Source organism: Cricetulus griseus, chromosome 5 (genome assembly GCF_003668045.3).
Source record: "Cricetulus griseus strain 17A/GY chromosome 5, alternate assembly CriGri-PICRH-1.0, whole genome shotgun sequence".
Lineage (NCBI taxonomy): Eukaryota > Metazoa > Chordata > Mammalia > Rodentia > Cricetidae > Cricetulus > Cricetulus griseus.
The window spans coordinates 6288716-6311223 of record NC_048598.1 but is presented as its reverse complement, the minus strand read 5'-3'; the positions used below and the strand labels follow the sequence as shown (position 1 = coordinate 6311223).

The window sequence follows — 22508 nt, the reverse complement described above, 5'->3', positions numbered from 1 at the left end:
AGCTAATCATAAAATCTCACTGTCAATGCCACCTCCCCTGTTCTCCTGTTTCTCAGTGTGTGGGCTCCTATTAGAGGCAGAGCAGCCTGCACAGCCTGTGCCAGCCCCTCAAGAATTTTATTCTAAGGGTCAGGCTGCCTCCAGTCATTCATGTTTCTCTTTGACTACTGTGAAGTCTGAGGTGAGAGCAAAGAAAAGAGAGATTTTGGTCAAATTGATGTTGGAGATGCTTGATTAGTCAAAAGACACAGTGTAGGGACCATTGGTGATGAGCCGGGAGGAAAGTGCCCCGGCGCAGTGAACCAGCAAGTGGCCACTTTGAGTAAGCTATAATGTGTGCGTCTGTATGGCTGTGTGTGTGTGTGTGTGTGTGTGTGTGTGTGTGTGTGTGTGTGTGTGTGTGTGTGTGTGTGTACATGGGTACAGTGTGTATATGTGCAGGCTAGAGGATTACGTTACCTGTCTTAGGTACTGTCTTTCTTCAGACAGGATCTCTAACTGTTCTGGTGTTAGCAAAGTAGGCTCAACTGGCAAGCCAGTGAGCCTCGAGGATTCGCTATTCCCATCCCCCCAGCTCTAGGATTACAAGGTCTGTCTCCAGATCTGTTTTGTTTGGGGGTGCTGACAGAGTTCTGGGGCTTGAACTCAAGCTCTCATGCTTGTGTGCCTACCAGCAGAGACAATACCAACAGCAGCAAGAGGCTTATGCAGAAGTAGATGGACATGGCCTCTGCGCTCGCTGACTTGGGAGCCATTCGTAGGGACTTTGACACTTCAGCTTCTTTGTTCATAAGCTCTCATGGGCGAGTCTCCACAGAGTCATATACAGAAGGGGTCTTAAGTTTCTCCCTACCTGAATACTCGCCTTTCCCTTAAACCAAGTCCCCACCCTTCTCCGAGAGCTTGGGCTTTGAAGAGACTCTACTTGACTTCACAGTCCCCTGGTGTGTATGTCAGGACATCTCAATGCCAGGCATTAATGCACAGTGCATTATCGCTTAGAGTGAGAGTCAGGGCCCTGCTGGGGCTTAGCAATCCGGATCCACACACAGATGCCCCGAGCTTCCTGGGACACTCACACTTTTAAGACATCAATAATGCTGGCTTTATGCTTATTGAATGCCACTTCGGCTTGTCTTCCTCCATTATCAAGAAAGACTGGCAGGCTTCTGACATGCTTGGGGCCATTTTCTGATTTCACAGAGTTTCCTGGCTGAAAGGAAGCTTGAGAGGTCACTTGCCTGCCTAGTGAGTGGGACACTCAAAATGAAAATGATGTCCCAGTGTTGTCCCCTGCAAGGACGTCCACCTAAACCTACCTTGAGATCATTGTGCTTGTTGTCATAAAGAGCTATCCCATTTCTCTGGAGATGCATGTTTCTGTCTGTAAATCTTTTTAACTCTGTCTTACTCTACGGTACTCTGTTTGTTAAATGACAATACCAAAACAACCTCTTTGTAATTGTCCTTGACAAATTTGCCTTGACTTAAAGGCTTCCTGCCCTGCTAATGTCTAACTGTCTACTCAACAGCCTAGATGCATCTGAGAGAGTAGTCTCAATTGAAGAATTGTCTAAATCACATTGGCCTGTGGGGGTTGCTTTGATTGTTAATTGACATTGGACAGCTACGCCCACTGTGGGCAGTATAGTTCCTAAGCAGGTGGTAGTGGACTCCTTAAGAATGCTAGTATAAGTGTAAGTTGGCCTGCAAAGCAGCTAGCACAGGGCATCATTTCTGTTCCTTCGGTACTTCTTTGGCTGTGAAGTGAGTTTGTTGGATGTCTATACAGAATAGCAAGTAGGCCTACCTTCAAGTTCTTGCCTTGAGTTCATTCCTTGACTTCTTTCCATGGTAGACTGTGACCTGGAAGTGCAAGCTTAAAAAAAAAAAAACCCTTTCCATCCCTAATTTGCCTTTGGTCAGAGTGTGCTATCGCCATAAGAAACCAGGGCAGGTCCTATCTTCTTACACTCACAGGTCTAGATCACACAAATCCCTCAGTGTATGCAGCATGTCTATGGACAGTCTCCTTCTGCATGAATCTGTGCATGGCTACCATCACTATAGTCCTGCTAGTTTCAACATCTCTCATAGCAAACATGTTATAAAAATAAGTTATCTTCTCAGTCAGCTAGAGGCTGAAAGAAGAAATGTTGACAAGTAATTTTTGAAGGTAGATTATTAGGATAGCACTATGCTTTTCTCTGGAGACAATATAATAAGTATTTACATTGACACTCCAAGCACAACTTGGGAAATCACTTAAGGATCAACGAGGCTGTGTTCAAGATGGGCTACTTTAGACTGGAGAAGCATTTTGCCTTTGTAGATAGCACAACTTTTTATAGGCATCAACTTTAATTCATTCAGGTAAGTTCCTCATACTGGAGCAAAAGCAATCAACCACCTGTCCCAGACAGTAGGATGGCAACATGAATGGGCAGTCTCTCTTTGTGACTTCATGCTTAACGATAACCAGAGACGAAGGCAGGAAGCACTGAATACTCACCCTATGCCTCTTTCTGAAGTCCCTAGTCTATATTTGGAGAAAATTATTTAGACACTTTGACAGACACTTTGCATCTTGGAGATGCAATGTAATGGGCAAATCCCCCTTGGAGCTAGGAAAGAAATGCGCTCCAACCTAGAAAAGGGTAGCACATTTTTTAAAAGTGTGATTTAGAAATCATGCAAACTTTCCACTAGGGATCCAGAGCTGGCAAAGCCCCCGACTTCAGCTCTTTTCCCCTCTCTTCTTTTGCTCCCTGTTCTCCACTCTGTAGCTTCCTTTCTTGGTGTGTATTATTGCTCTACCTGCTTGAAACAGGAAACCTCCATGCTTTGATAAATGGCCTGAAGATTGAGCTAGTTTCTCTCCACAGTCCTTTAGGGTCTCCAGACTTTTCTGGGAAATATAACACAACTTGGTAAACCTCTCTGGCCAAGCATAAAGCTGGAGAAAGTATTTTGCTGAGAGGTTAAAAGTGACCATCCTTCAAATTTTTTTTCTTTAGTTTAATAGGCCTCCTCTAACCCTGGAATAGTGTGTGTAATCTTCTAAATTCTCATGTCTGCCCACTTTATGGAAAATTTACCGCTGTGTGGTGAGGCCCTTAAGTAAAGAGGAGGCTCACTGGAGGACTCTCATGATACATGTATGTTCTGCTTAGCCTCAGTTGTCAACTTGACTCAGCTTAAAGCCACCGGAAATGAAAGCCTTGATGGAGGAATTGCCTAAATCAGTTTGGCCTGTGAGCACATCTGATGGGGATTGTCTTAGTTGCTAATTCATGTGGGAGGACCCATCCCACTGTGGAGAGCACTATTCCCTGGGCAGTGGCAGAGTGGTGGCAGTGGTGGTGCTGCTGTATAAGAAAGCTAGTTAATCACGATCCAGCCTTACCCAGCATGCAGCTGTCTTCCCTCCATGGTTTAAGTTCCTGCCCTGACTTTAGTCAATGATGGACTGTGACCTGTGCTTTGGAATAAACCATTCTCCCCCTGACAAGCTTTTGGTCACAGTGTTTGTCACGGCAATAGAATGCAGCTAGAACGACATCTATGCAGAGACTTGTTCAAGGGAAAGAAGCTAGGCCTAGCAAAGCATTGGGGTGCCATTTAGTTCAGGTTTCATGTAATCCTCCCTGATTGTGTGAACCTTTCTGGAAGAGCTGATAGAAATGGCTGAGGTTCCACCATGACACCTCAGTTAGGATCTGAGGAGACATAACTCCTCAATGTATCCTTGTGTAAGGTCAGGTATCTGCCGGCCCCCGTGATGATGGTACCTTAATTCCTGAAAGACATTCCTAGGAAGGGTTTTATATCACCAACCAAGATACAACTTCATGTCTTTTCTGAGTCAACGTCCCCATGTCTCCACTAATGGTACCCATCTGTGAGAGACTGCTCTTGTCACATGCTACATGATTTATGTCATGCACATGTAGCTTCTCGCCCCAGCATGCCTTGCTCATGTTGGCAATAAAACTTGCATTTTCTGGGGTCTGACTCACTTCCTTTTGGCTTGGCATTATTCTAATTCATCCATGTAAGTTATCCCCTATGTACACTCCCAATAGAGCTGCACTTCCCAACAGGAAAGATGAGTCAGAAATGTTGTAAAGCTACAAGTGCCAAGACATATTTTATGGTGACGTTTTCATTTTGAGACTAGAATTTGTGTATCATGATAGAGGTACTGAAAAATGGGGAAGTAGGAGCGAGGAAAATGGAGGGGTGGCTCCATGGGAGAAGAGCTCACAGCGTGCCTATTAGGACCTGAGTTCAGATCCCTAGCACCCAGGAAAATACGGGCAGGTATAGCAGCCCACCTGTGTGTGATCTCGGTGGTCAGGAGGTAGGAATGGTATCCTGAAAGGCAACCTGGTTGGCTACACTAGCAGAGTCAGAAAGCTCCATAGATTAGGCTAAAAATGATAGACTAAAATGCCTCAAAACAAATTCTGGCTTCCACACAAATTCAAACAAATAGGTGCTTATACCATGCACATATATGCAAACATACATAGCCTACAATGTACACACCCTATGAACCCATGAAAGCATAGGGCTAGAAATACGGTTTGGGGGTTAAGACCACATACTGATCTTGCCTAGTTCGGTTCCCAGAGCCTGTATGTTGGGTGTGACTCACAACAGCCTACAACTCCATCCTCAAAGAATCAGACCCCTTCATCTGGCCTCCACAGGCACCTGAACACATGTGAACATATCCCCATGCAGAAACACATGTAGAAACATAATTTAAAAGAAAAATAATTCTTTGAAAAATAGGGAAATAGAGACTCAGAGGTACAGTTCTGTGATACAGCAGTTGCGTGGTGCGCTTACATCCGGGCACCATCCCAAGCACTCGAAGAGAAAGAAATGGGCAAATGTGTCTGTGCCGTCAGTGGACTGGAGAAGACTGAGTGGAGCTTGCCCATGGGATGCCGCTTGAGGATGCTCAGCCTGCAGGTGGGAGTGCAGGGCCAGCACACTGGTGCAATGAGAAAGTATGTGGATTATGAGTCTCTCTCCATGACGAGCCCTGATAAACTAGCAAAGTCCAAAAAGAGAAAGACACTTGAGGAGCCAGTCCAGCAAAGCAGCAGGCCCTTGAATGACTCTGGAATCAAGGAAGAAACAAGCTGTCCGAAGTGAAACCACTGTGGGCACTCCAGTGGCACCAGGGCCGAAGAGGGAACCCATGACCAATACGTTCAGGGGATGACTTGGTTTGGGATTTTAGACAATCATTTGTCTCAGAATGATTGAAGTCTTCCAGAGGCAATGGAGGCAGGAGCTGTAGTCATAGCATGTGTTAGACTAAAACGATTCTACGCTGGCATTCTCTCTACAAATAGCTGTGTGCTGGGGGTGGTACATGAGTGACAGTAAAGTTTTGAGGTAAATATTGCACTATCCCACCACACACACCACTCTTGTGGCCCCTTCTTCAAGACAGATTATTATCCATGTAGATAGCAGAAGACTAAGCCACAGAGGTCTGGACAGCTTTCTCGGGCCCATGCAGTTCATCAGGCTTTGTGCCCAGGCGTCCTAACCTGAGCAGCTGTATGGCAAGGTGATGCATGACATGGATGAATGTGACGTTGTGTTAGCATGGATAGGATGAGAGTCAACTTCTTGAAAATACAGAACTCACAATACAGGTCGTAGATACTGAAATATGCAAGAGGAAATGACAGTCCCAATGGCAGGATTGAGGGAAAGCGGGAAGTTGGGGTTGTGCCACAAAGTAGGTTCAAAGTTAGGAAGACCCCAACACGTGGTATGGTGTGTGTATGTGTGTGTGTTTGCACACATGCTTGAAGAATGCTCATTAGCTTGCTGCTTTTGGCCACAAACTGAGAGGAGGAGGTATCTCTGCGGCCACTGAAATGAAGAGCAGAGGGGAGCACTGAGGGTCATGGGCAAGGGTGGGGTGCAAAGGCAAACCGCAGCTTTCTGTCTTTGCTCACCCTTCTTCTCCGTCTTCCCAGTCATTGATCCTCTGTTCCAGGGGAGGACAAATACAGTGCACACCTGTGGACATTTGTACTTGAGTCAGGCTGAGGAGATGACTCAGCAGTGGCGCGTGATTGTGATCCCCTGCTGGTGAGAGAGAGACAGGAGGCCTTCTGAGGCTCACTGGCCAGGCAGCTCAACCTAGTTGGCAAGTTCCAGGGAAATGAGAAACTTTTTTCTCAAAAGCCAAGGTATGGACACTGAGAAGACATCTGACCTTCACAAGTACACACATACATACACAAGCACACATGCACACACATACATACACAAACATACATGCACGCACATACATACACAAGCATACATGCACACACATACATACACAAACACACATGCACGCACATACATACACAAGCATACATTCACACACATACATACACAAACAAGCACACACATACATACACAAGCATACATGCACACACATACATACACAAGCACACATTCACACACATACATACACAAGCACACATTCACACACATACATACACAAACACACATGCACACACATACATGCACAAACACACATGCACACACATACATACACAAGCATACATGCACACACATACATGCACAAACACACAAGCACACACATACATACACAAGCACACAAGCACACACATACATACACAAGTACACATTCACACACATACATACACAAACACACATGCATACACATACATGCACCAACACACATGCACACACATACATACACAAACACACATGCACACACATACATGCACAAACACACAAGCACACACATACATACACAAGCATACATGCACACACAAACCACATGTGCACACATGTACACACATGCACATCCACATGCACAAACACAGATACACACACATATGAATGCATAAACACAAATCATAAAGTGTTCAAAGGGTGAACTCTCTCACCAGTATTGCTACTTAGAGACAATACTGTATTCTCTGGGTTATTGAAGGCTTAATCAATGAGGGATTACAAAAAGAGGGGCTGCCTTCTCTGGAAGAATGATAACAGTCTACCATTTGGATCGAAGATTGTTCATTGAGAGAAAACCAGAGAAGATGCCTGCGTTATATGTCTGAGACTTCTTTAGCTCATAGGATTCACCTAGTAAAGAGCTTCTCCTGGGCTATGGACATCAGTAGACAAAGGATCTTATCATGTTTATGGGCACTTTCAATTACTGAACAAATCTTACATGTCTCCCGTGAAGCCTGGTTAATTCAATACCTCCCCATGTGATGCGCCCATTTGAGACAGGTGTCTTAATTAAATAAACTAATAATTTCACAAGTACAAGTACAAAAGCATAATTATCCAATTTGCTAATTGTTCCATTGTGTGAATTTGCATACTTCTTGCCTGCCACACAAACAGTTTGTCTCAGTGTATCCTACCATTGAAATAATGGAGCCCCTCTTGGGAGGAGCATTTTCTAAAGTGTGTTAATAAACACTCTACAAGGGCTCCTCAGTTAAATATGCTTGAAAATGCCAGGTTCAAGCAAATTGAATCGTTTTGTTTCTGTGGGAGGTGCAGGTCGTGAAATGAAGCACTGTATAGGTGTGGAGCTCTCTGCATCATGAGCATCAGACACTTTTTAGTGTTGTCATGGCAATGAGTGGGTGCCATGCTTTTGTTCATGAGTTCCCCTCTTCTGTACCTGGCCAGTGAGGAAACACGTGAAAGCTATGGGTTATGCTTTTGCATCTCTCTGTCTCTGACTCTGTATCCCTCTGTGCCTTTTTCCTTTTCTCTGTTTCTTTCTCACTCTGCTCCCTCTGATACTTACAAGAAGTTCTTAGTAGACATTCCAGCAAACATAGAAACCTTTTGTGTACCCCCTTTCATACTAGGCATATTGACAGGACTGTGTCCCTTCCACAGCTATAAAGTAACTCTGACTGCTTGTTCTCAGTCAGGCTGTACCGAGAGCTCACAGGCACTGAGCATCTCCACTCCACAAGAAGGTAAAGTAATTTCAAAGGTCTTGACTTCCACATTTCAGTCATGAATAATAAAATAGGAGAAGAGCTAAATGCTGCGAGGCCATTTGCTGGAAAACCCCGACCTAATTTGATGACAAAGTGCATTGCCAGGCCATAATTGCTCCCATTTTTTGGGGGGGTGCGAAAATGAATCAAACTCCATAGCCTTTAATGACATGCATCTTTAATAGCTGTAATGCAGATTAATGGGCTTTTTAATTGCTGTTACATTGTTCATGCAAGAGCCTTGTCATTAATATGAAGCATCTGAAAGATTAATGAAAGCTTCCTCATTTTACTATGGCTCAGAAGTAAATCTAGAGACAGTCTGACTAAAAAGAATTGATTGTATGGCACAGTTTGAAATTGAGAATCAAACGCTTGATTTCCATGGTCTCTTTTAACTGCTAAACACCAGTGTGGGCAACCATGATTTCAGGAGGACAGAACCTCCAGATGCCAGTCGAAGCACAATCACTGCTCCCTTCCTCCTACTTGAGTCTGACTTCTGTTGTACCTGAGATGTGCAAACTGTTGGTCTAAATTAATGTTTCAGAAAACATACATTAGATGGCAGTGGGGAAGCATTTCCTGTGAGCTGCCTAACAGGAAAGTTACTCAGATTTCAAAGCTTGGTCTTTATAGCAAAAGTTAGCCAGAAAACACATGCTCACTTGGAGTCTCTGTCTCTGTCTCTCTCTGTCTCTGTCTCTATCTCTCTCTGTCTCTGTCTCTGTCTCTCTCTGTCTCTGTCTCTGTCTCTGTCTCTCTCTGTCTCTCTCTCTCTGTCTCTCTCTCTGTCTCTCTCTCTCTCTCTCTCTCTCTGTCTCTCTCTCTCTCTCTCTCTCTCTCTCTCTCTCTCTCTCTCTCTCCCTCCCTTCCCGCCAGTGTACATGCTTCCATAAAATCTCCTTTTTGTCCTTTTCACCTTTTACATTTTGCAAACACCATTTCTATAGGAAAGATGTTAAAACATAGACACACGGGGAAAGTGAAGCAAGCAGAAGCCGATATGATGACATGGTGATGAGATGCAGAGTTTTATAAAATCCTTCTTGAGATCCTTCATTCTCTGTTTTACACCTGCTATGGACCAGCGTCCACTCCCTCATCTATGCCATCCATGAAACATCACTGTCCTTTCTCAGCACCATCCAGAGCCCATCTATGAAATGGCACTGTCCCTCTCAGTGTGAGACTGTGTCTTCTGGGGTACACCATCGTCATCCTGTTTTATACTCACTCCCACCAGCCATCATCTGGGATCTTTCACATTGTTGCCTCTCCACCCTCTTGTCTAGGCTTTGCTAGTACCCCTCACACCTGTTTCACAACCATTTCACCAAGGGATTGCCCACTCATCTGGTTCAAATCCCCTCATTATGTATACAATTCCCAAGTCTCTTTTCTAAGGAGCCATGTCTAATACACAGAATGATATTTCTGTTTCTGGTTAGTTTTTGTTTTGTTTTTAATTTTCTGTGATTTCAATTCATTGGCTAGTGTGTAAACACATTTATTTCAACAACTACAGTGTAGTCTCAATATACAATTATTTTAACTGTCCACATTGCTGTAGTTGGAGAGTTTTTAAAACACCCCAGCTAGGAAACACCATGTTGCCCATTTCAAATCCTGTGCTCTGCCAAGCCAGTGCACACTGCTCCATCTGCTCAGCCCCACGAGGACATGATGGGTTAACAATACTTTTGATGAAGTAACACAAGCGTCAGTCAAGTGCACTAGAGAAGGACCCCCCATCCATCACAGATGCAAATTTTCAGGAATTCAGGACAGTTATTTAGCACTGTTCCTAAAGCAATTACTGACAAGCTGCCTGCGAGTCAAGAACACTTCCATGCACGGGACTACAGTTTTAGCCCATGATTTATTGGTTTGGGTCTGAAAAGTTTTACTTAGAAAAGTAAACTAAAATTAGACTATTTTATTTTCCCACAGCACCCCAAGAGGTTCAGACACCGGTGGCCTTGTCCCTTCCCAACTCTTTGTCATTCTCCTGGAGTCCACCCAAACAAGCAAATGGAATTATTACCCAGTACTCCTTATACATGGATGGGAGGCTGGTCTACACAGGCAAGGAACAAAGCTACACTGTCACAGGTAATACACTGTCACTATCAGGTAATAGATTCGTATATGTGTTTTCTAGATGACCACTGTGTATGTGTATCTGCATCAGGTGAGTGATTTTTGCCTCCTTGTGGTATCAAGGGAACCTTGGGACTGTACTAGGCCAGACCTTTCTGGATTCCACAGACCAAGTGTTTGAATCTGAGTGTATATGTGGCCCTAGTGCACACTGGCTCCGTGAGCTGACTAAAGTGGTAGCATCCTTCCAGATCCCCATGGTCACATGGCCGACTATTTGAAATCTGCCTGCATGAGAAATAATTGAAGATGCAGATGGATGATTCAATGTGGTATAAATCTTAGACTATTTAAGAAAAAAACCCGTAGGTCCAGATTATATGATACCCAAGCAAAGGAAATTGTCAGAAGATTTCTAAATTTGAGAGGCTCACAATGAGTGTGCTGTATGGTATTTGCATTGTGTTAATGCCAAATAGTATTTGTTCATATGAGTTTTGTGTTTCTAGTGTTGTGTGCTGTTCAGGAGGAGATGGTATTGCTCAAACATTGATTGATTTGAAAACTGAGTCCTAGAGATACTAAAGTTTTGTGAAAGGCTATAATAAGTGAGAGTTAATTATTCACGGTTTCACTCATTCACATGAATGCCAGATACTAAGGTGACAGCGGGAACCATCATGCTCTTCCCTTCCCGCCGTCCCTGGCTTCCTGGGACACATTCAGAGACCAGCACAAGGCATTGCTGGGCAGCTGTAGTCTCCTTTGTATATTTGTCTCCTCTTTAGTCTGAGACTATAAAGTGGACAAGAACTATGACTTTTGTGTTTCATTCAGAATTAGATGGACCCCTGAGATGATGTGTTTTTCCACAAGGTAGATGTTGTCTCCACTTTGCAGGCAAGGAAATTGAGATATGACAGGAAAAGGTTGTGCAGCCAGTGAGCGACATACATTGGGACTGACTAAGCATTCTAGTCAGCTGAAAACCATGGATTTCAGTGACATCTTCTCTGAGTCTTGACATGCATCTATAACACGAGCATGACTGGTAATCTCCACTGTCAGCTTGACTGGATGTGGAATCTCCTAGGCAACACAGTGCTAGGTATATCTGTGAAGACTTGAGCAGGGACTTAACCAGAGAGGAAAAACAAACACAAATGTAGAAATGTAGGTATGAGGTGTGTTCCATAGGCAGACACACTAGACTCAATAAAAAACAAGAGAGGAAAGAGTCAGATGAGTGCCTGCTTTCCTCTCTGCTTCCTGATGTCAGCAAAAGCTGCCAAATATTCCTTCTTCCATGCTGCCCCTGCAGTGGTGACCTGTTCACCCCAGCAGTGAGCCAAGATAAACCTTTCCCTCCTTAAGGTGCTTTTGTCACAAATGTTGTCCCAGAATGAGAAAAGAAACTAATACAGTGGGAAGAATCACATTTTTACATTTTAAATGAAATAGACACCATAATACATATAAGACATTGTTTCTTCTTGGTAGAGCAAAGTTGTAATTATTAACCAGGTCTATGCCTATAGTCCCTGGGAAAACTCAAGCAGAAAGATTGAGATTTAAACTTACATGGTAAGTTTGAGGCCTCCCTGGGCTATATATCTGGAGAACCTGTCTCAAAAACATATAAGAAAAAAATAAAAGGCATAATTACCATTTCCTGTAGGATACAGAGTTCATATTACAAATTAAATAATAGAATGATCATAAAATTGGGTTGATTATGGTACTGGAGAAATGACTCAGCTGCTAAAAGCATTTACTGTTCTTTCAGGGGACCTGGCTCAGTTCTCAGCACCCATGTGGTGCTATCAACAATCTATGACTCAAATTCTAAGGTGCCTTCTTCCTCAGACACCAGACACACACACAGTACAGTACTACACACGCAACTCACATGCATAAAGCAATGGTAAATAAATCTTTTTTAAAAAAAGATTGAACTAATGACATTATTTCAATTGGCATATGTAGACAACAGAAAATGTTTCATAAATGATAATTATTAAAACACACCAGAGAATTTTATATATGCAGTAATGCATAGGGCACTTTTTTCAGGAGCAAAATATACTATTGTTCATGAAGGGAAACAGAATATTCTGTTCCTGAGAGTCATTCCTGTAAGACCTTTCTCATGATTCCTGAGATACCAAATACCTTTATAACCGCCCCTGCCGTGCTTTTAAAAGAAATTCTAGGTTTCCCCCATTATCTTGGATAATTACTTTTTCTCCCTCTAAATTGTAAGTGCAAGAGGATATGTGCATGTCTGTTTTGTTCATTGCTACCTGTCCAAAACCTAATGCAGACTGGGAGACAACTCAGAAGTGTTGAGAGAGGGATGAGAGAGAGAATAGATGACAAGGACTATGGTTCAGTCAGCGGAGTGCTTGCCTGATGAGCCGCTGGTTCTGGGTTCAATCCCCAGCACCACTTCAACCAGGAGTTCTGGAATATGCCTGGAGTTCTTGCAATCAGGAGATAGAAGCAAGAGGGTCAGAAGTTCAAGGTCAGCCTTGTCTGAGCCTGAGGCTAGCCTAGAAACCAAGTGATCCTGTTTCAAGTGAATGAAGAAGAGGAAGAACTAACAGAGTCAACAGGTAGCTCTAGGAAATAGAAGCAGTCAAACGGGAAGCATCTAGATCCATGGCCAACAGCACAAGCTGATTGGGTCACACAAGAGGGGCTCAGCTGATGACACGTGAACTACTGTAGGCCGTGAATATTTTACAGACATGTCACGCTATTGCCCTGTGGCATTTGGCAAAGCCAGAAGGAAAGCCATGCAAAGAGGGGAGAACTGAAGAACCCACACCAGTTTCTAATACTGCGTGCAAAATCCTGCTGCCTTCTGTAACTTTTGGAACAAAGCACCAGCAGAACAGTGTTGGACATGCAGTGGGAGACTTTGGAAATACTGTCACGGTAGACCAGTTCTCTTGTGCGCCCTGTACACACTCATCTCACGCGCTCACTGCTGCCTTCTCTAGTAACAAGTCCTCGGCGGTTTCAGTCTGAGTGTGAGGTTTTGAAGAAAGTTGTCTGAGGCGTCACCAATGGCTTTTACTTTCAGTAGCTTCCTCATGAGTCCTGTAGTTCGTGTTGTTGCCACTGAATAGCTGAAGATAGGAAGCGTTCTGAGGCCTTAGTGTTGTTCACCGTGGAGAAGAGCTACCACGCCTTAAAGCTGAAGGTCAGATTTGCAAGATGACTCTGTTTCTTCTCGTTTTTAGACCTTTGTTTCTTGTTCTATCATTGAGAATTCCGGGCCCATCTTGATCATGTTCATCCAGCTCCCTCCTCTTCTCTTGCGTGATGCCTCCCCTCTTCCTTACCGACAGAATCACTCTCTGTCTCTTTTGTCAACCTTCAAAAACAATTTTGGCTGCCCTAATATTGTTGGATGTGTGGATGTCTACTGGAATGTAGTCGACGAGCAATGGCCCACACTCTTGGAGAGAACTGTCTCTTCCCCTCCCGGAAGCTACCAGTTGCCAGTAGCCCAACTCCCCTCTCTATGCTAGGATTATGTCTGACTCAGGCTTGCACAGGCCTTGTGTGTGTGGTTGAAACTGCTCTGAGTTCTTATGTGCAGAATCCCTGCTATGTCCAGATGTTTCCTTGTGGTTGTCTGCCCCCTCTGGCTATTACCTTCTTTCTCTCCCTTCTTCAGAAAGGATCCCTGCGCCTTGAGAGGAGGGTGAAGTATATGTGTCCCATTAGGGCTGAACAATATACAGCCTCTTATTTTCTTTACATGGGCCAGCCGTGGGAATCACCATGTGCAGACAGAGGTGTCTCAGCTGCAGTATGAGCCATGCACTGGTCTGTGGGTAGAATGGTAGGTCATTAGAATTTGCTTTAATGCTAAATCCATATAGCAGTTCAACAGTAGAAGCTTCCCTTGGGGCCTGTGGCCCGTCTGGCCATAGGTTCTTGACCTGATGGTGCTGCTGGGAATGGGTTTCATCTTACGGAGAAGCACACTTGTGGCTACATCCAAGAAACACAGCTCATGATCAACAATAGACGCTCCCTTAGGGTAACAGGTTGCAAGAGTATTCCAAGAAAATGGAAGCAAGAAGCACGCAAGCATCACTATAGCAATATCTCACAGAATTGTCTCCAGCCCCAACAAAAACAAACTAATAAAAACAACAACAAACCCTCAGAAGAAATGAGGAAGGACACTTCATATTCCTCTAATCTTATGGTTAGCGAAACAGAGGCACAGCTAGGCCAAAAAAAGTCAGTAATTGGATGAACCAAATTAAATGTGGGTCTACATGGTAGCAAAGTACATGCCTAGCATATGAGGTAGTCCAAAGAGGGTGTTGGATCCCCAGGAACTAGAGTTACAGATGGTTGCAAACCATCATGTAGGTGCTGGGAATTGAACCCAGATTCTTTGAAAGAGCAACAAGTGCTCTTAACCACTGAGCGATCTCTCTTGCACTCTGTTTCAGAATTTTTTTTTTTTTTTGGTTTTTTCGAGACAGGGTTTCTCTGTGTAGCTTTGGAGCCTATCCTGGCACTCACTCTGTAGACCAGGCTGGCCTCGAACGCACAGAGATCCGCCTGCCTCTGTCTCCCGAGTGCTGGGATTAAAGGCGTGCGCCACCAACGCCCGGCTCAGAATATTTTAATAACATACTTCATCTAAGAGATGTATATGAACAAATACAACCATATAAACATTTGTCTTTTTAAAAACTGTTGTGATAAATACTATATATATGAATATTGATATGCTATGTATTAAAAGTGGAACAAATGAAATCTAAGGTCATTAACTTGTTTGACAATTTCATACTTGTATACAATGTATTGTGTGCACACTCACCCCTGATCCTAAATGACTTCCTTCTTCCTCCTTTCCTACTTTTATGCTGTTCCTTTGGCTTTTTTCTTTTACAAACTTGTTGGTCTACACTGTTACTAATCCTAACCCTAACCCTAACCCTAACCCTAACCCTAACCCTAACCCTGAATTTATCAGTAGTGAATATCATTTTCAATTTTTTGATATTTTTACTAACAAAAAACATTTGAAATTTATTTTCATTTGTAACTTCTGGTCCCACCAACTGCACTTCTGAGTGATTAGTAGACATTTGTGCTTTATCTCGAAATATCCAATTACTGGTGATGAGCAAAACCTTACTAGGGCAAGGAAAATTTTTGAAATTTCCTCAAGAACAGTGCTTCATAATGTCTTCTTGACCAGAATCAATGACACTTTAAACTCCTTTGCTGTCATCTGTACTAAAAACTCCCTTCCTAACATGATGTAATGCCCCTTCCTAACTATTCAAAGTGCCAACACTGCCCCTCCCTCCTGCACTTGTCTGTAACTTCTCTTAAACGCTTCAGTTGAGCAGACATCTTCCCATGGTGCATAGGGAATGGCCTGGCTGCCAAGGGAGACTGAGGTTGGAGCAGGGCATTCCAGTCAGGAGCCACTTAGCCTCTGGGTGTTCCGATTTTTTTTTTCTTCCTCTTAAATATGAAGCATTAAAAGTCAGACGCATTGCTGCTCCTTGGGTCAGTACAAACTATATTTAAAAATGTGCACAGTTCGGATTTTTGCCTTGCATAGGCCATAGGCTTGTAGTACACTGGGTCAGTTCTGACACTGAAAAATGAATCCAGTTAGGGAACCTCCCGAAGGCTGTTGATGTTTGCTATAATAAATAGCACACACTTTAAGTCAAACTTTTTCATTCCATATTCAAAGGTAATGGATTTTTCGTAACCATAGTAACCTTGGTGTATTTCTGGATAAATACATGAGGTATATACATTCTAGTTTTATTTTTGAATATAAACTACCACATTATGTATTACTAATAATATGAAAAATAGGATGTAGGTTAGTATAATGACAGCTTAAACTAGTATGCATTTTTCTTCTGCAAAAAATAAATATTTATCAAAAGTAAGGGTTCAATTAATTTCCCCCCCAGTTTTGCAGTATTCTGGTGGTGCCATTTATCTTTCCTGCAAGATATCCATTAATCTCTTATTTCTGTCCCATGACAGATTTTTTTTTAAGAATTTTGAGTTGAAAGCAATTGTGCTTTTAAAACTTCTGATTAAAAGCATTATCAAAAGATTGAAGAACCTCTATTGATAACACTAGCGGGCTACAGTGAGCCGTGTGTGTGTGTGTGTGTGTGTGTGTGTGTGTGTGTGTGTGTGTGTGTGTGTGTGTGTTACACCCATGACTAGGTTGAAATAGATGCCTCTTAGAGAGTATTCAACATCCCAGGACTGCTTAAGTTAAGGCTGGAAAACATACTGCTGGATGAAGACCATCCAAACGGTGGCCAACCAGATCATTCTCATTGTAGAGGGGTACCCTACCTGAATCAGGCAATCATTAAGAAGTTTGTAGGAATGTTTCAGAGAAGCCCATGTGGCTTTGAAGGACAGGAGCAGCACAATGGTGGAAATCAGTTAAATCAGTTCAGCAAACTGGCCACAAACTTGCCCAGAGTCATGCTACCCTGGAAGCAAGAAGAACAAATCCTCAAAACAGTTCTTCTGACGGGGTTGGGATGGCTGAAGCTGCTGTTTTGTTGATGATTTCTCAACTGCTGGTGGGGAACTGGCAAAGAGGAATTTTCTTAAGAGGTGAAGGTCGCCTGATATCAACGATAACACATGTGCTTGCTCAGGCCCGAGTCATGGTCACCACTACAACTACATGGCCAAGACAACTTTTGGAAGGGTTTGTTTTGGCTTACAATTCTGGAGGGATAAGAGTTTGTGAAGATTGGGACAGCGTGGCAGTAGATAGCAGGCATGGTGGCTAGAGAGAGTGCTCTGATGGCTCACATCCTGAGTATCAAGCACCAAGTAAAGAGAACAGCTGGAAATGGCTCTCAAAGCCCACACCCAGTGACACGCTTCTCCAACAAGGCCATGGTCTCCTAAGACACTCTACACAGCAACACCAACTGGGGACTAGGTGTCTAAATATATCAGCCTATAGGGCAGATTTTCACTCAAACCCCACAGGCCCAGTATGGTGAACCTAGGATTCTCTAAGGCAGATGTAATGAACCATGGGTTAGAATAATATGGGAGTGAGCAGTGTAGTGTGTGAGGGTGGCAGGGAAGGAAATCTTGGCAAGGAAGAGGAAAGCTAAGAGAGGCAGGGGGAAAGGGGAATGTTGGGTGAAATTCTGATAACATTGGGTGGGTAAATATTTATATCTTTAACCTACTAAACGTACTACAACTTTCCTTTGGTCTTATTTGTCAAGGTCAAACAGTACCACGTATAAAACTCATCAAACACTTCAGTCTTACAAAAAGAAATTTATTGAAGATGTCGCAGTATTCTTTGTGACACAATAAAAAACAGATGTAAAGGTTAGGTACCTCTCGCCAAACTGGAAAGAACTTTATCAATACTCTACAAATTTGAGCAACATTATATTGATTCTTGCTGCTGCTTTACAATAGATCCTTTGTAGCAAAGCAAAACTTTCTAGTAGTTTCTTCAGGGTGGCCTTAAACTCATCATGTAACTGAGGATGACCTAAAACTGCTACTGTTCCTGCTTCTACCTCCCCTGGGTTGGTATCAGAGCTGTATGCCACCATACACTCCTTATGCAGTACTAGGGAACAAACCGAGGCCTAATGCACTCCAAGCAAACACTCTAGTGTCTGAGTTGAATCCCTAGTCCCGATTTAACAGTTTTTGAATACAGCAGTGCAGTGACAGTCCTTACACATAACATTACTAGGAGGGATCTTCACAAAGCTTTGGCCCTTAAACCGCAAGCCTAAATGTTAATAAGGCAGAGCATGTGTCCATGGCCAGATAAGACCATGGTGGCTTCCATAAGTCACTGGGTACCCTCTCTTATGACATAGAGTATGCCATTACGTTATACAAAGTTGAAAGAAAATTTGAGGATACAGGGAAGGAAAAGAGCTGTGAAAAGTGTCTAGAGCCAGGTCAGCTTCTAAAGCAACTGACTCCGTGAACAAAGGTTCCACGGTAGCGTCTCAGGATGTAGCTAGATACCTCGGCACCTTGGGTTGATGCTTTCTTCGCAAGAGTCACATTTATTGAGTGGCACAGGGTCAGAAGGAATGAAGTAGCTCCTATGGAGTGCTTAACTGTCTCTCATACTTAGCTGTGAATACTGTACCTGAAGGGCCATCCTTCCAAGCTAGACCTTCATTGTACATTGTGCTGACCTGACAGGAAATAAAATGCATATATTTGTATCTTAAGATCTGCTCTCTTATTCACACATGATGTGATAACTTGAGATATTTCTTCTTCTTCTAAGTGCAGGGAGGGACTTTAGGGGCGACTTGGGGGTGACATCAACTTCCAAGAGCAGTGGAGTTCAATACAGAACTGGTGATACAAGGTGACCTGTTGAGACCTTGACAAATAAAGCCTGCTGATTATTTTAATTTGCTATTTTAACTCTTGAAATATCTTACAGAAGAGTGTGTGTTAAGGATACAGCTTGATGAATATTCTTGGCTGATTGTAATATGTTCAACGACTTCCCAAATCAATCAACAGCATCATGAACACCTTAGAAGCCCCAGCTTTGTATCGTCAGGTCTTATCTGTTAACAACATAGGTTGGTTGTACACTGAATGTTAGTGGATCAAGTATAATTCAATATTTTCATTGATCAATTTTGAAAGTCAGGTGGAGAATAAATCAAAAATCAGACTCAATCTTTTTTTTTTCTTTTGGTTTTTCGAGACAGAGTTTCTCTGTGTAGCTTTGAACCTGTGCTGGAACTCACTATGTAGACCATACTGGCCTTGAACTCACAGAAATCCATCTGCCTCTGCCTCCTGGGTGCTAAGATTAAAGGTGTGTGCCACCCCTGCCCAGCTCACATTCTTTTTTATTGTACCTACAGACCAAACCCTTCTGACTCTAGGCAGCGCTAAAAGAGTATCAGTTCTTGAAATGTACTGAAATTTTGTAGACTGAGACACACACATCTTCTTCTTCCAGTCTGATGTAGAAACGAATCCCAGTCATCTTTCAGCTATGTGCTCACCACACAGCTCAGTGTGTTACCAACCTCACTGCGGTGACACTATGACTGCAGTGCACAGCCACAGAAGATCCCAACCCACTGCTCTGAGTATTCAGTGATGGAATATGGTGACCATAGGCTGACAGTGCTGAAGCCTGAAGTGTAATGGAGAACCATAGTAAAGAAGGATTTGAACATACAGGATGCAGTGTGTGTACCTTTCAGTGAATTATAGATGTGTGTGCCTGTGTGCATATGGATGAATGCATGCGACGAAAGCATTTACATATGAGGAGGCAGGCTCTGCTTTAGCCTAGCAATGGGATTCTAGCACTTGCTTTTCCTTTTTCTTCTTCCTCCCTCCCTTCCTTCCTTCCTTCCTTTCTCCTTTCATTCCTTTCTTCCTCTTTCCTTCCTTCCTTCTTTCCTCCCTCCTTTGTTCTTCATGGAGTGGTGCACTTGCTCCATATGCTGCTCTGTGTGCCAGTCGAGGTCCCTTCCAGTTATCTGGCCTTGATTGCTCTCTGCCATTTTTTGAGGCAGAGTCTCTCTCCTTCTAGTTTGTAGTTGATTGTCTGTGCTCAGCTGGCTGGCCAGTGAGCTTCGGGATCCTTTTGTCTCCATGCTCACTGCTCTGCCGCCACAGGCACATAGCACTTACCTCATTTAGGTGGACTCTGGGGATCCAAACTCAAGTCCTCAGGTATGTGAGTCAGTCATTTTACTAATAACCTAGTCTCCGCAACCTCTTTCTTGTTTTCCTTGAGGAAGTCATTTCATGGTTTAAGGAATCCAGAAATAATATTTTGTTGTTTGGCATTTTCCATTTCAATGTGCTCCATAACATTGGTATAAAAGGCACTTTAGACATCTGATGGGGCATATGGATTACTGTTTACCTCCTGGTTCTCCCTAGTCTTTCCTCTGATATTGAGTCATACTGAAAGCTTTGCTCACTTTTGTTTGACCCTATCAGGGTTACACTTTGTACATCAGTGCTGCCTGCTACTGTCGAGATGTACACATCGTTTGCCTTCATTCCCACATTGTCCTTTGATTCACAGATTCTTCAGGTCATTGCACACACATTTGCCATTTGAATGTATTCTTCTGTATACACCAATTTTAAACAGGGTACATCTTTGTTTAAAACATGAATTTAAGGGCGTTGTGTACAATCATTGTGTCATTAATCATTTCCATATCCAGAAGTGTCTTCCATCTTGGACATATTGGCATCTCACAAACTTTTATTGGATTGACTTAAATGAATCAATTTGAAAAAAAAAAACACCTGGAATCAGTAAATTAATATTTTGAAGTAAATAAATACTGATGCATAATTCAGGAGTAATTAATATGCTAAACTTGGTAAATGGCTTTAATGAGGTAGGCTGTTCATGTAGCTTCCTAGAAATTTTCATTTAATCACCCAATAAGTAGCAAAAAAAAATAATTTTAACTACTTGTAAAAGTTTGCTTGGCTGCTGTGAAAAAGGACCACAAACCATGTGCCTTCCAGAAGTTTATGTCACCATTCTGGAGCACGATGGCTAAGACCTCGGCATCAGCAGCACCTGTTGCCTTGGATGTCTGCAGGGAGACTGTCCCAGCCTCTCTCCTGGTTCCCAGTGACTTTCTGGCCCTCTTTGGAGCTCATTTGATTTGTAAGGATGTCACCACAATTGTGTCTTCCATCCCCATGAAGTGCCCTCTTTGTTAGTTTGTCTATCTCTAAATTTCTACTTCCATTAGGATACCATCCTGGTTTGTTGGAATCTACCCTGATCACCTCTTATTAACACATTACAATGGAAGGCCCATATGACACCGTATGAGACTCTTGGGGTTCAGACTTCAACATGTGTGTGGGACGAGGTCCCAGTCCACCGTGAACGCTATTCTCTGTTGAGTGTTTGGCTGAGTGTTTGATACTATAATAAACCATATTTATACTTAATGTCCCCATTCAGTGACAGTTAAAGTTGTCAGTGTGGGCAATGTGGGGGGCATATCATTTTTATATGCAGTGATTTATTAATTTGGCAGTTGTTATCGCAGGTGTTTAATAACCCCTAAGGGCTTCAGAGCAGATGAAAGAGTTAAAGGCCTTGTCTTCACATCACTTCTGATTCAGAGGGAGGGGCTTGAAAGCCACTGGCTGCAATCAGAAGCCATGGATATCCTGGTGAAGTCCCCTGCTTTGATTCATCTTTCTTTCCAGAGCACTCGTCCACTCACTGATTCTGTAAGACCTGTGTTCATCATTGCCTGTGGGAGGTTCTCCTCACCCTTCCTAAAATTCCTACCTGCTTCTCTGAAGCTCAGTGCTTCCTCCTGACTCCAAGTTCTCCAGCATCTAGGGTCTTTGAACTCCCAGGAATGACTGGCAGGGCATTTCAATCTCTATTCTCCCTCATCTACAGAGAGCATGGTGTGCATTGGCATTACTGTCTCTCAATTAGGAGTCTACCTTGTCCTCACCTAGTACTGCCTCGTGTCTCCCAGGTTCACTGCTCACAGCCCCACCCAACAGGAATCACCTGTTTTATACTCTGTCCCTAATTTACTTATGTTAAAATATTTGGTCTTCTCATTGTGTTTTTACTTCTTTTTTGAGAGTTTTACACATGGACGCTGTATTTGCATCGTTTCTATGCCTTTTTCTTGGTCTTCCAACTCTTACCACATCTCCCCACTCCCTCTTGACTGTATGGCCACTTCTTTGATTCTTATTGGTGGGTGTGCATGTATGTATGTATGTGTCTATGTATGTATGTATGTGTGTATGTGTAAATACAAAAATACAGCCTGGGTTTTTGTTTGTTTTGCTTTTTGTTTTTCCTAGCTGTCCTGGAACTTGTTTTGTAGACCAGGCTGGCCTTGTACTTACAGAGATCCGCCTGCATCTGCCTCCCTAGTGCTGGGATTATAGGTGTTCTCCACTACTGACCAGCTTAAATGCAACCTTCTGATTACATTTGGGTTTTCTTGTATGTATATGTGTGCTGGTATATATCTGCACATGTGTGCTGGTATGTATATTTATAGTGTGCTGGTATGTATATGTGCTAGTATGTATAGGTATATGTGTGCTGGTGTGTATATGCATGTGTGTGCTGGTGTGTATCTGTACATGTATGCTGGTATGTATATCCACATGTGTGCTAGTATGTATATCCACATGTGTGCTGGTATGTATATGCATGTGTGTGCTGGCATGTAGACACATGTGTATATTGGTATATATATATATATGGGATCAGATAACCAGAGAGTTCATCTGTGGAGAACACTGAATCTTGACCTTACCAATCACAGCACTTCA

At 43.0% G+C, this 22508-nt stretch overlaps 1 protein-coding gene across 1 annotated transcript in view; it reads left to right on the top strand.

The window, feature by feature from the left end:
* Nucleotides 1-22508, top strand: part of Ush2a (usherin) — a 641642-nt gene that overhangs the window by 274894 nt on the left and 344240 nt on the right. Inside the window, exons 30-31 of the mRNA XM_035445085.1 lie at nt 7890-8003; nt 9981-10142. Of these exons, the coding sequence (XP_035300976.1) occupies nt 7890-8003; nt 9981-10142 (276 nt within the window). The remainder of the gene's footprint in view (nt 1-7889; nt 8004-9980; nt 10143-22508) is intronic.